This window comes from Lagenorhynchus albirostris, chromosome 10 (assembly GCF_949774975.1).
Source record: "Lagenorhynchus albirostris chromosome 10, mLagAlb1.1, whole genome shotgun sequence".
NCBI classification, from domain to species: Eukaryota; Metazoa; Chordata; class Mammalia; order Artiodactyla; family Delphinidae; genus Lagenorhynchus; species Lagenorhynchus albirostris.
In genome coordinates this window covers 75,084,757-75,099,508 of record NC_083104.1, presented here as the reverse complement: position 1 = coordinate 75,099,508, position 14,752 = coordinate 75,084,757, and the positions used below count along the sequence as shown (strand labels likewise).

Sequence of the window (14,752 nt, the reverse complement as noted above, 5' to 3'; positions counted from 1 at the left end):
ATATCCCCATATCTCCTTCCTCTGTGTCTCCCTCCCACCCTCCCTATCCCACCCCTCTAGGTGGACACAAAGCACGGAGCTGATCTCCCTGTGCTATGTGGCTGCTTCCCACTAGCTATCTATTTTACACTCATGCCACTCTCTCACTTCGGCTTACCCTTCCCCCTCCCTGTGTCCTCAAATTCATTCTCTATGTCTGCGTCTTTATTCCTGCCCTGCCCCTAGGTTCTTCAGAACCTTTTTTTTTTTTTAGATTCCATATATATGTGTTAGCATACGGTATTTGTTTTTCTGTTTCTGACATTTCACTCTGTATGACAGACTCTAGGTCCATCCACCTCACTCAAATAACTCAATTTCGTTTCTTTATATGGCTGAGTAATATTCCATTGTATATATGTGCCACATCTTCTTTATCCATTCATCTGTCGATGGACACTTAGGTTGCTTCCATGTCCTGCCTATTGTAAATAGAGCTGCAATGAACATTTTTGTATATGACTCTTTTTGAATTATGCTTTTCTCAGGGTATATGCCCAGTAGTGGGATTGCTGGGCTATATGGTAGTTTTATTTTTAGTTTTTTAAGGAACCTCCATACTGTTCTCCATAGTGGCTGTATCAATTTACATTCCCACCAACAGTGCAAGAGGGTTCCCTTTTCTCCACACCCTCTCCAGCATTTGTTGTTTGTAGATTTTCTGATGATGCCCATTCTAACAGGTGTGAGGTGAAACCTCATTGTAGTTTTGATTTGCATTTCTCTAATGATTAGTGATGTTGAGCAGCTTTTCATATGCCTCTTGGCCATCTGTATGTCTTCTTTGGAGAAATGTCTATTTAGGTCTTCTGCCCATTTTTGGATTGGGTTTAAACCATGTTTTCTTGTACTTTATAGAAAGCCAGGCCACACCACTTCACTGCAGCTCAGTTTTTCCCTTCATAAAGGGCTAATGTTTGGGGCCTTTCATTTTTGAATTACACAAGTAATGCATGACTATATTCATACTATAATAGACTATGCCTAACAATTTTTCAAGTCCCACACACCCGATATGCATTAGTTTTTTTCCCCTCCCCAAAGTTATCCCATCAGTTGTTTGCTGTGTATGTTACCAGTTAAATGACTTGTTTTTCTGTCTTCCCAGCTCTTAGGACAAGTCAGGGCACATTGGAGTACAAAAAATTCGCATTGTCAGATCCACATATTGTTCTTTAACAATACCTTCCTCTCGCTGGAAAGAAAAACTAATACATGGGGAATGTGAACAGCTCTTTTAATATTTAGAAAAGTTTGGAAGAGTTTTATTCATTTTCGGCATTATTATTTTTGTGTTGGTTTTGGCAACTAATAGTATTCATAACAATTTCCCAGGGATTAAATTCTAGATTTTTCAACTAGTAGTTCGGGCCTGAAGGCCATCAAAGGCATTCTGTTCTAGAAAATAAAAGAAAAGAAAATTAACCGGATAGATAGATGGATGGATGGATGGATGGATAGATAGATGATAGCTAGCCAGCTAGATTAAGTGGTTGTCTCTGGGAAAATGGGGAGAGTGTGGGAGAGATTCCCTTTTCATTTAGTGGATAATAGTTGGGTTTAACAGATGGGTTCATTTTCTATTTCTTCTAGCTTTCTGTAAAAAGGTGACCTTTTTTTTTTTCCCTTCCATACATCATTATGAGACAAGTGAATAAGAAGGAAGCACTGTGAACTAGTCGGTATGGGTCATGGAGAGAGGATCTGGAATGAAGTTGCATGAGCAACATCAAGTCCAAGAATAATCACAAAATACTTTCAGTTGCTACTTGGCATCTTCTTGCCCTTCTCAAGGGCCAGTTGGCCCTGCTGATTTGGACATTCTCTGGTGCTTTCTTGACCATCCTGTTAAATTTGCCTGCCTTGACTCTTTCTCAGGGTAATTCAGTTAATCATTTCACCCTACTGCGCAGTGCTAGCCCCTGGTAGAGACCACCTCATCCTTCACCATGTCATAGGTAAAGCAGGTAACTTGTTCCCATTTTATGGAATACAAAAATGAGAGGCTCGGAGGTTTCGTCGTTTGCTCAGCATCTCACAATTAATATTTTGGGGGCACTGAAATAAGAAGAAGCCCAGATGTCTGCCTTTCCAACATAAGGATAAAAGTCATGTGGAATAGAGAATGAATGGGATTGGCTAGATTCTATCAACTTGGTAGCAACATGGATTCCCAGTTGTGCTGGAAGTCTGTAGACAGATTAAGCTATTGCCTGGTCCAGATTTTAGCAGATTCTAATGCCTGCTGTCCATTGGTATCACCCCCAGAAACTTAACAAAAAGAAAACGATTCCCAGACACTTCCCTGGAACAACTGAGTCAGAATCTCTGGGGAAACGGCTCGGGTATGGTTTTTTGTGTGGTTCGTTTGTTTTTAAACCTCCAAAGTGATTCTGTTATGCAGTGAGGGTTGAGAACCACTGAGTCCAAACTGTAAGAGATAAAGTCTAAATTGAGAAGCAGAAGTGATAACCGCTTCATGGAGCCGAGAAGTTGGGGGCAGGAGTCCCAGCAGCTGTGAACATCATGGATTAGGATTCTGGTGGCCCTATTTATGAGAGGAACAGTCCCGTCTCACGTCTGCAGGTGAGAATGAAGAGGCATCTCTACTCCCCAGACAATGGCACTGCCTTTCAAGTTTAAATCAGAACAACCCCACTGGCTTCCCTGCAGATTCACGGGCTCCCTGTTACTTGCAGAGTTTACAAAATCAGATGAAATGTTCTAGGTAAACAGGACGTGCTCTTCTGCCGCCAAATGACTACGGGGGTGGGGGGTCATCTATTCTACTCAGTGTCATTTTAACATGTGTCTCAGTTCCCAGAAAAAGAAATACTAATTATCCTTTGCATGATCTGCCACTTTCTGGATTGATCTATAGATGGATAGACAATAATTCAGAGCTGTTTGGGTTTTTTTAATAGATTTTATTTATTTACTTATTTATTTTTGGCTGCGTTAGGTCTTCGTTACTGCGCGCAGGCTTTTCTGTAGTTGTGGTGAGCGGGTGTTACTCTTCGTGGCGGTGCCTGGGCTTCTCATTGCAGTGGCTTCTCTTGTTGCAGAGCACGGGCTCTAGGTGCGTGGGCTTCAGTAGTTGTGGCACGTGGGCTCAGCAGTGTGGCTCACGGGGTTAGTTGCTCCGCGGCATGTGGGATCTTCCTGGACCAGGGATCAAACCTGTGTCCCCTGCATTGGCAGGTGGATTCTTAACCACTGCGCCATCAGGGAATCCCCAGAGATGTTTTTTAATCAGAAGATGTGTCCCTAGAAACTTCCTCGCTGACATTTCTCAGTAAAATCCAAATTAGTATCACTCATCGCTGTAATCTTTGTCTCCTTTATAAGGAGCACTGGGTGGGGGGGCCTCTCAGCCTCAGTTTCCCCAGGTCCTGGGAGTTTCAACACAGAGTAGGTGCTGCAGGAAGGCTTGTTGGGTTAAATATCTGTGTTGAGGCGCTATGAATTCACACGTTATTTACCAGCTCAGCATTTCAACTCACGTTGTCTGATTCTAGTGATGATGGTTAAAATAACTGGCGTCTTGCCTGTTTCCTAAAAGATAATCACAAAGGTGAAACCTTTAAAGTCACAGCTTAGTGGAAGCATTTACGGTGATAGGTGTGCAAAGAGCTGTGGAATTACAAAGACAGAGAATCCTTTCTTTAATCAGCTTATACTCGGAATGGGAGGCAAGGCACAGGCCTTGGGAATTTTAATAACAACAGGTAATATTTACTGAGTACTTATTATGTGCCAGGTACTGTGTTCAGTGTTTACAAAGACTGTTAAGTCATATAGTTATTCCAATAATCCAGTACCTCAGGTACTATTATAATACGTACTTTATAGACAAAAGGACACAGAATTTTAAGTAAGTTGCCTGAGGCACGCAAAGCTGGCAAGTAGGGAAGTTGGGATTCCAGCTCAGGCAGTCTGACTTACCAGTCCAGAGGCCTAATTACTACGCTGTGCTCCAAAAACCACAACAGTGCTGCAAAAAATCCAAATGCCAGGGCCAGCAGAGTAGCGGAGGAGAGAAATGCAGTGTAGTCCAAAGAATGATGTATCGCTCGAAAAGACAAGAAAAGAGGCTATAAAGGGTAAGAGCTCAGATTCGGCAACAGAGTTGGCTACATACTGTGTGACTTGGGGTGTGTGATTTAATCTACCGAAGTCTCAGTTTCTCCATCAGTAAAATGGGGATATTGCTATTTCAAACAATATAGGATTTAAGGATTAAATGAGCCTAGTACATGCAGAGCGCTTAGTCTAATGCCAGCATATAGCGAGGGCTTGATAAATGATAGCAATTGTTGTTACTAAGGGAATAAGCAAGACCTGAAATAATGAGTAAATCTCAGAAGGGAGGAGTGGGTCATTTCAGCTACCAAGAATAGTGTGAGAGGAAGCTAAGAGCTAGGAATCCATTCAACCAATATTTGTTGTTAATATTTAGGACACATTTTGCAAAAAAAGGTACAGTAACAGCTTGTGAGTAGGTCAGCCTGTTCTGTATCCAAGTGTCATGGAAGAAAAATGTAGCAGGGCTGGGTTTTCCTTAGGTTGCGGTGACCATGCTTGCCAGGTGAATTCTCTGGGCATTTGAGAATGTTCAGAGTACTTGAATGTGGTACAGTGGCAATCTATGAAAAATAGTGTTCTAGGCAAAAGAATCAACTGATGGTATTGGATATTGGACAGGGAGGAAAGGAGGGAGGGTTCAGGAGATTGCTGCAGTCATCCCGGTGATAGTGATAATGCTGAGATGGTAATGTCCACACCAATATGGAGGCCGAGGAAAAGAAAACATGGCAGTGGAGGTATTTACAGGACTTAGCGAATGGTTGAATTGCTCCCCCGACTCCTGCCCTCGATTCGTGTAACCAGGAATACCTGTGGGGTTGTGAGTCTGTGAAACTGAAGAATGAAGCCAGCAGCTGGCAAACCTGGGAAGAGGTGGGTTAGGAGAGAAGAGACACATCAGTTCTGGATGAGCTGAATTTACACGCAGGTGGAATAGTCCAGTTGGAAAGATGCTCCTAATACTTAGCAAAGAGATCAAGGTGGAAATAAAGTTAAACTGATAATTAAAACTACAGATGTGGGCTTCCCTGGTGGCGCAGTGGTTGAGAGTCCGCCTGCGATGCAGGGGACGCGGGTTCGTGCCCCAGTCCGGGAAGATCCCACATACCGCGGACCGGCTGGGCCCGTGAGCCATGGCCGCTGAGCCTGCGCGTCTGGAGCCTGTGCTCTGCAACGGGAGAGGCCACAACAGTGAGAGGCCCGCGTACCGCAAAAAAAAAAAAAAAAAAGGAAATACTTTTTTTTTTAGAACATCTTTATTAGAGTATAATTGCTTTACAATGGTGTGCTAGTTTCTGCTTTATAACGAAGTGAATCAGTTATACATCTACATATGTCCCCATATCTCCTCCCTCTTGCATCTCCCTCCCTCCCACCCTCCCTATCCCACCCCTCTAGGTGGTCACAAAGCACCGAGCTGATCTCCCTGTGCTATGCGGCTGCTTCCCACTAGCTATCTATGTTTGGTAGTGTATCTATGTCCATGCCTCTCTCTCACTTTGTCCCAGCTTACCCTTTGGAAAATACCTTTCATAATAAGGTGAGGACTAAAGTCCGACCAACCAGATTAAGGAAGTTTTGGAATGGCCATGACTTCTCAGGGTACTGTATTTGGGGGGAAAAATAATACTTTTTTCATTTTAAGTAGCACACATACAGACATTATTCTTAAAGTCTAACAAAATGGAAATTTAAGAGAAGTGAAGTCACTGGCTAAGGACACCAATGCCTGATGTCAGAGATATGGAGTGAATGGGGGCTGGGAAAGGAGGGAACACAGAAGGCTAAGATGGCGCTGACAAATATTAAAATGTTGGAATAATTGAAACCACAAAGTAGATAAATAACTGCTGTCCCGGGGCCCCTGGATTGTCCGAAGTGCCCCCTCCCCGCTCTGCCTCGGTCACCGGGTTGCTTGCCTTGGACCCTTGCACAGACCTCCCCACTAACTGGCAATGAGGGCCCTGAGGCCTCTGCTCTTGCAGTGACTAGGGACTGCTCTGATTGGGCCACTATTGTTGTTATTAGAATACTCTGTTATTTTGAATCTCACCTCATAAAGAGTAGAACCACAGAACTGTAAAGGTTTGGACCAACACCCAAGTCCCCTGAGGCTCTATACAACCTGGCAGCCAACCCCATATGGCAGTCGAAATGCATTGTCTTGCCAGGGCTTAGGGAAACCCCTCCATGTGGTAAATGAAAGTAGCAAGATGGTTGAGATAAGAGCAGAGTTAGGAACTTAATGTTTTCGTGGAGATGGCAATCTCTTGCTCAAAGGTTAAAATCCTCCAGTGATTTACAACAAGGAAAGAAGGATAAAAGGTTATCAATGCCACACACATGTGCAGTGTGTTTTAGAAAGCTTGACCCCATTGTGTACAAACAAATGTTCCTCTGTAATCTGATAGGACTGAGCGACCCTGACACAATGCTACTGCAGGACTTTATTTTAAGGCAAAGGAAAATTAAATAGAAAAAAAAAATTTCAAGGCAGTTCTTTCATTGGTATTGTGTTTCGTGTTTGTGTTAAATAAATATTTAGCTTATAGTTCTGCATGTGTGACGGATGAATCATCTCATTAGATAAGGTCAGCAAAGGTAAGTTTTATCACTTCTGTGTTTGAAAATACAGATCTGTGAAGGCGGGCTCTTAAAGGAGTCCTTGAGGACTTTTAATCTTCACTTCTGCAATTCAGGAGGGAGGTTATTGATGACATCCTGTCTTAATTGCAACCCTGAGCAAAGAATAATAATCTCAGTCAAATTTGCAATGGAAGTCCTGAAATTTCATACTACCATTCATCACCTGCCATCAGGAGGAGCTCTGCTTTGAATTATTCTCTAGTAGTAGCATAATATAGATATATGTGCCCCAGAACATAGGGAACGGGGCATAGGAAGATATACCATTGGCTTTTTCAAAGGATACAATACCTGTCTAGTTAGTCACACACAGGCCAAGGATTAGTAAGATGCATGGCTTTCCCCTGTTAGTGTCCTAGCATGCAGTGCAATTCTTCCTTTCTTAAAAAGAAAGCCATGCATATAACATCACCTTCTGTGCATGACACAGAAACCAAGCAGTTTACCTATGGGAAGAATCGCTACTCTCTCCTCCACTTTTTAACCAAATACCTTGAGTTTTATGTGCCCACCACATTCACAAGTCCTGACCTCCCATTTATAGCTGAACAGAGCAGGGAATCTCCAACCAGGAGGCAGTCGTCTGCCTGAGCATTAAAGGGTGGATAGAATTTAAATATGTGGTGATTATGTTGAGGCAAAGGGACAGGAAAAAAAGGGAGACCAAGAAACCAAGTAAATGATGACAGGATTACTTTGGTTTTGCCAAACACTGAAAAATAGTTTGACCATAATAACTACCCTTCCCCACTCCCAGGATTAAGTCTCAAAGATTAATGTTCATATTATTACTTTTGCATGAACACTGGGAAATCTCTTGCACTATTTTAAATTATGAAAAAGCAACCAGCTGCAGTAGTGAAAATATGATAGGTGCTTATTAAATAAGCCAGCTCCAGGTCACGAGGCCTTCAGCATCAGCAAAAGCCATTGCCTTTGTTCCGAAGGCAGCTGGGAGCTGAACAGAGGTAACACATGAGAAGAGCACTTCCAGAAGGTCTGTCTTGCATCTACATAGGTGATGCACAGAGAGGAAAAGAATCCAGCCATCGCAGTGGTGCATGTGAGGGGCAGTGAAGGCCTGGACTTGTGTAGTCAACCAGAGATGCGAGAGATAAGTGCAAGAGATAGTTACGATTAGGCTTAGAAGCCTAAGTGAGGTTACAATGGATTTGAAATAATTGTGAGAAATTTTGGCGCCTTCAGAGGACAATTCCTCTGCCCCAAATTTGAAATCACCAGGGGCCATCAGCTCCCTGGCTTTGCTGAAAAGAAAACTGAGACTCACAAAGGTGAAGTGACTTGCCCCAGTTCACGAATGAATCAGTGACAAAGTGAGGCTAGAATTCAGTTGCCTGGTCTAAGGTCCATATAGAGAAAGTATTTCATTTATTCTTATTGATATCCCACTGAGAAGATCTCATAGGCCAAATGGTACCTTTTCCCAATGGAAGAGATTGCAAAATTTATAATTTTGTCACTACCACATATCAACTGTGCAATCTTGGTGAGCTACTCATCCTTCTAACCTTCCATTTCCATTTTTGAATATGGAATAATTAGGGATAATTTAGTGGTATCATAGGATCATTGAGAGGGTTAAATGACATAATCCTTGGAGAGAGCTTAGTTAGCACCATGCCTGAAACAGATCCAGTAAGTGACAGGGATCTGTCACCATCACCATCAGCATAATCATCACCACCATCATCACCATCATCACCACCATCATCAGCATCAGCATCACCATCAGCATCATCATCACCATCAGCATCATCACCATCTTCATTGCTGATAATTATTCTCCACCATCCTATCACGAACGACTTGTCTGACTGTAGGACAACATTATTGTCCATTGATAGAATTTTAAGAATCCTTGGTTGAGTTCTTCAGTCCTGACTGACTCAACCCCTAGCTGCCTTTGAGACACATAGCCCTTGCCAGGCCCTAGTTTTCTCATCTAAAAAACTAAGAGGTGTGCGTGTGTGCATGTGTGTGTGTGTGTTAGTATGTGTGTGTGTGTGTTTGTAGAGGGCTGGCAAGAGTGCTTGAACTAGACATGAATTCTCGTTTGTTTTTCAATTTTAAACTGTGTATGTTTTATGCTCTATTCAGACACACCAATAATCCATTTTTCAATTTTCATAAAAACATTCCCAGAATAAATAGTAAATACTGGGCAGCAGACCAGAGGGCCACACTCACACCTTTTGAGTGATAAAAAATAAAAAGAGGTATCATTTTTATTGAATTCTATATTAGTTTGCTAGGAACACTGTAATAAAGTCCTGCAGATTGGGTAGCTTAAACAACAGAAATTTATTTTCTCACAGTTCTGGAGCTTGGAGGTCTGAAATCAAGGTGTTGGCAGAATTGGTTTCTTCAGAAGCCTCTCTCCTTGGCTTGTAGATGCTGTCTTCCTCTGTGTGGTCATTCCTCTGCGTGGGTCTGTGTCCTAATCTCCTCTTATATGGTCACTGGATATATTGGATTAGGGCCCCACCCATACGACCTCATTTTGATGCAATGACCTCTTTAAAGACCCTGTCTCCAAATAAGGTCACATTCTGAGCTGCTGAGGTGTTGGAATTCAACACATTAATTTTGGAGGACACAACTCAGCCCTTAAGAAATTCAGCTGTGACCAGGCTTTCTTATGCTTCGTGGGCACAATCTCTAATCTTTACAACAATGCTGCAAAGCGGGTACTGTGATCCCCATTATTCACATCAGGAAACTGAGGCTCCATGGGGTTAAGTGTCTCACCAACAGTTACTAAGTGATGGAGCTGGAATCAGAACATAGGCCTGTTTTGCATCAAAGCTAGTGCTCTTTCCACTACAGTCTATTATAGGAAGGAGAGAATCACTGGACCCCTAATGTCATTACATTCATTTTCTTTCCAAGTCAGAGCAAACAATAGCTCTGCCTTCTCTGTTGATGGGACCGTGGCTGAGCCTTCGTCACAGTGGTTGGACAAGCTGACCAAGGCAACGTCCACAAGGAATTCAAGGGACCGCTAAACATCGCCCGTTGGGCTGCTTTGTTCCCTTTAAACAGAGACAAGGGCCTCTGCTTAGGCTCTTCTCCTTTGCCTGGGATTCTCTTTTCTTTTCCTGTTTTACATTAAAACGTTACCCATCCTTCAGGGTCTGGCTGGCGACCTCGGTCACTCCCAAACTCACCCAACTTCCCCCTGTCCAACTTCCTCCAGTCATCTCATCCCTTCACACTGCAGCTCACGTTGGAGACAGGCCAAGTTGGGGGCGATTCTCACTCTGTTACTTACTAGCTGGGCGGCCTGGGTCAGTACGGTAACCTCTCTGAGACCCTTCACGTTCTCATCTATGAATTAGGATTAAAACACCTACCTCACAGGCTTATTGTGAGAGGCAAATTAAGTGAATGAACATATTAATGGCACTGAGGGCTGTGCCTGGTACCTAGTAGGCGATTAGTAAGTAGCATCTTTTAAACTTACATTTTTTCTTCCAGTCTCTGTTGCATGCCTTCCCGATGAGATTGAGAACTTCTTAGGAACAAGGACCATGACTCATGTCAATTCATGAATGCGTGGCACGAGTTTAGGCCTACAGAAAGTTCTCAATGTTTGTTGGTTCGTAACTGTGCACCATGATTGATTCTATGTGAGATATATAATACAACCTCAAATAACAGACTTGGCTGCTTAATTGCATCAAAAACTATTGGTAGATCACATTTGAGTCCATAATCCCATGAAACCATTCATTCATCCACCATTGATTGACTGCCTCCTAAATGCATCCCCCTTAAGATTCTGTTTCTACGTAGTTTCTTTAGTAGACAGAGGATCATAGGCTGGTGATGGAAAGTGACAGGAGTGTGGATAGAGCAATGGGATGCTGAAAATGTGGACCTGCAGACCTCAAACCTCCCTCTGCATCAGAAACAGCTGGGACAGATACAGATGCTCAGTTCCCTACCCTGCCAGAAATGCTCATTTAATTGGTCTGGCATGATATTAAAACAACAAATAAACAAATGAAAAGAGGAAAAAAAAAAAAGAGAAATTCCCCAGGTGCTTGTTCTGACGTGCAGGCAGGGATAAGAACCATTTAAGCAGATGATGCTCAAATACTCCAGGGAACTTCCTTCCAGGGTGGTGGTACCCAGGCAATGTTAAGGGGAGGGGCTGTCCTCAGGGACCAAGCCAGGAGCGGAGCCCTGGACTGGAGGGAGGACGGGGCACCTGGGCAGAGGCTGATCAAATGTGGGCTTGCTTTCACCTCTTGCCTTCCTTCTCCCCAGGGGGAGCCAAGGAGAGTATCCAGGCTGGGGTCCCCAGGGGAGAGGGGCCGAGAACACCAGAGAGCACCGGGAGGGCAGAGCCGTGTAGAGCTTAGGAAATCATTCCCAGAACGAGTCTCACGATTGCCCTATTTATACGGAGCTTGGAATCATAAATTGATGATGACATTGGGTCATCAGACCACACAGATGTGGTCATTTCAAGAACAGCCTTCTAAACTTGCAAGGTGTACAAGCCTCTTCACTCCTGCTCCCACCCCCTCCATCAAATCGCGGCAGCTCAGGGCTGATGAAGGGTTTCCTGGAGACCAGCTGATCTGAAGCACTGGTTGTTTAGAAGACTTGGGAGAACTGTTCCCTGATGTGTTTCAGGTCAATTTCACAATGAATGTTTCTGATACACATCCCTCCAAAAGAGAATGCTGTTAAAGACTGCTCCAAGGAACCCAGGCCCTCGTCCTCCAAGTGCAGTGATGCTGAGAGTCCTGGCGACTTCTTCCTGGCATAGGAGGCTTATGATGTCAGGGTGCTTGATTTCCCTCCCCCTCTCTTCTAACTTCACAGACAGGAAGACAGAGTCTGAGGAACCAGGAAGTTGCTCATCTCCCCAGGGTTACTCCCGAGCATGAGGTCATATCTCCCAGCTTTTTCTAAGACACAGCAGGCTCATATAGGTTGGTGAGTTTTAGTAGACAGTGTCCAGAATTTATAATGTAAAAGGAGAAAGAAATTGGAAATGACATCACATATGTTTCTTTCCCTTTCTGCCTCTGCTTGTCTCTGAGTTTCTTAGTTGTGCTCTGCCATTTACTCCAGGAATTTGGAATAAATATAAACTTCTCAGGGCTTTACCATTAAAGGGGCCCTACTGAAGATATATTGCCTTGACGTGGGCTGCTACTCTGGGCTTTTCGTTGCATTCTCTTCCCTGTTAGCCAAGTTAAACAGCCTCCACTGGATTCCTCACTGATGAGAACAGCTGGACGGTTACTGAGACGTTATTGATATAGGTGAGAATAGTGTGTCTTCAGAAGGTTCTCCCCACACGTAGCAGGAGCCCTGAAAACTGAATTGATCTTCAGTTGGTATCACTGTTCAGACTGGTCAGGCTCGCGCCATATTGGTTGTCAAATATTTTTAATATTACCTCTCCCTCGAAACGATGGCCTTCTTCCTTCAAGTGGAGGGCCTGCCCTTCACCCTTACCGTGTAACTGATGACTGTATGTAGCTGTTTTCTTTCTTCTGTAACCAGAGAACATCCCCTCCCCACAGTGCAGTCCTTCCTGTATCCGTATTTCTACTGAATTGTGATTTTGTGGCCCCAAAATAGGCCAACAGAGAAAAGGATGTCAGTTTCATCAAGAGCTATGTCCAGGGAGGCTGGGGGAAGATGGGGACAGTGGACAGTATTGGCCAGTGGCTATTATACAAAAGGGCCAGACATGACCATTTAGGTTGTGACCCTTTAATTTGGTCATTATCGTGACCGAGATAATCCTCGCTAACTCTGACAAAGGCCAACACTGGGACCAGAGAAAGATGTGGAGGCAGCTTGAATTCCTTTAATGCCCGAGTCCCTCCATGGCTGTCACGTACTAAGGGAGGCTCATTAACTATTCAGTTACTATTCGTCTCCTTGATTAACTGCCTCAGAATGGAACCAGCCAGTCCAGTGCACTAAGTCAATGCCTAAAAAGATTAAATTCCCTCCAAAATACCCGATTCATCCCCCAAACAGTTGTTATCCCCAGGCTAAATCAGCCTGCTCCACACTCACAAAAGCCGCCTCCCTTCAACAAGGAATGAGTGGTTATGCTTTCCCTGCAGTAGATGCATCTGGTCTTAAATATCTATTCCTGTAACCTAAATTGCAAAGCGTTTTCCAAAAGCCGTTGAGTTGTAGAATTTTAAAAATGTATTTGATTGCCAGATCTGCAAATTGGCTCAGTTTTCCAGGGCCTTATTCTTCCTTCTTTTCCATTGGGGAAGAGGAAAAGGAGACAGCGACAGCTGGTGATTGAAACACAGTCCTCCCTGGCATGTAAGTCTTGGCTGTCTCTCCGTGTGTTATCCTGGCCAGGTCCCCTGGTGCCCCCGGCAACGCCTGGACCAAGGGCTGTCCTTGATGGCGGCTCCCTGGATTCCACTAAGGTCAGGGTGAAACCATTGCAGCCGGCATCCCTGGAGCTCTGCACGGCTTTTAGTCACATCTGAGCCTCAGAGAAGTCTGTGAGAGAATTAGAGGAGGTCTAAGTATCCCCATTTCATAGGTGAGCAAACTGGATGCAGAGAAGTGTCAAGGATGCAATTAGTTTGTAGTCATCCTGGATCCTAACCCATATCTCCTTAGTCAAGTATTCTTTTCACAAAAACACATGGACATAAAAATGTCAGTAAGGAAAGGAATCTACACAAAGTAGTTTATCGTGGTCCTCAGACCCATGAGAGGTGGGATTATTCCACGTGATACTCTAACTTTCAAATGCAACAGTGATTCATCTGGTCGCCGAAAGAGTTTGTTTTCATTACTAGCATTGTAAAAGATAGCTATAAAAAATCAATATATTGAGATATATGTCAATGTTCCATATTATACACTCTAAAAATCTCTAAAATACAACTTGTATTTTTATGACTGAGTCCAGAAGTTTTCATACTAATGGGTCATAGCCCATTAATGTGGGTCATAAAGTCAATGGAATGGTTTACTGCCAGAATTCAAAGAAAAAAATAGTGTAAGATAATAGAGTAGAATTGAAAATATCAGACTGTGTCGCACGTAGCAAAGGAAAGTACTGTTCTCTGAATCCTTTTGTGCATATGCTATGTACTGAACCACAAGGTTAAAAGTACTTTGTACTGAGTAGTCTCTCCCTTTTTCTTGCTTTCCCTCTCTTTCCTCTTTCTCCTTTCTCTTTCCTTCCCTCTCTCCTTCTCTATGTCTCTAGGAAAGGTACCCAGACATCTGCCATCTTTGTGCTGTTTGCAGGTACCATCCCCAGCCCTCCCAACCCCCATCCTTCCTAACACCATCCTTCCCTCACCCGGGGTCTGGAGCAGACACTGTTGTCTACATTTGATGTATTTATGCTTTTTCCTTTCTCCCCTTCACTGAAAAGGTCCTTTTGTAGTGCAAACTTTGAGACAGGGTTTGCTAGTTCTTTCTGTGTTTGATAAATGAATTACTGTATCTCTAAACCATCCTATTTCCATTTCAGGCAAGGCAACTCAAACTTGAAGACATGAAATCCCCAAGGAGAACCACTTTGTGCTTCATGATTATTGTGATTTTTTCTTCCCAAGCTACACTGAACTTGAATTTAGAGTCTATTGTTTATCCTTCGGTGAGTAAATCCGTGTCTGCTGTATTTTCCCTGTCACATTTTTCTTATTTCCTGGGCATGTCACAGACGGAAATTGCTTTAAACAAATGTTTAAGGTCTTTGAGAAAATGTCACAAATGGTGGGAGGGGGTGGTGAACATAAATGGATGTTAAGGTATCTACTGGGCTGCACCTTGCCACACTCTGAAATCAGTGGTAGTGTCAAGGGAACATCCTCCTGGCTTCCCTCCTTAAAAATTTGCCACGTCTAGGCCTGAAGCCCCGCCCTGTGAAACTGACAACAACATCTATAAAGCAGATTTTGAGGACTGAGCAGGACCTATGTTCTCAAAGTATTCACTT

At 43.5% G+C, this 14,752-nt stretch overlaps 1 protein-coding gene across 7 annotated transcripts in view; it reads left to right on the top strand.

Annotated features, from left to right (window-relative positions):
* ADGRF5 (adhesion G protein-coupled receptor F5) overlaps nucleotides 1-14,752 on the top strand; it is a 108,987-nt gene that overhangs the window by 35,624 nt on the left and 58,611 nt on the right. For all 7 annotated transcript variants that reach the window (XM_060163052.1, XM_060163058.1, XM_060163054.1 and 4 more), the window contains exon 2: nucleotides 14,285-14,410. In XM_060163052.1, coding sequence (XP_060019035.1) covers nucleotides 14,309-14,410 — 102 coding nt within the window. In that variant the 5' untranslated portion in view covers nucleotides 14,285-14,308. The remainder of the gene's footprint in view (nucleotides 1-14,284; nucleotides 14,411-14,752) is intronic.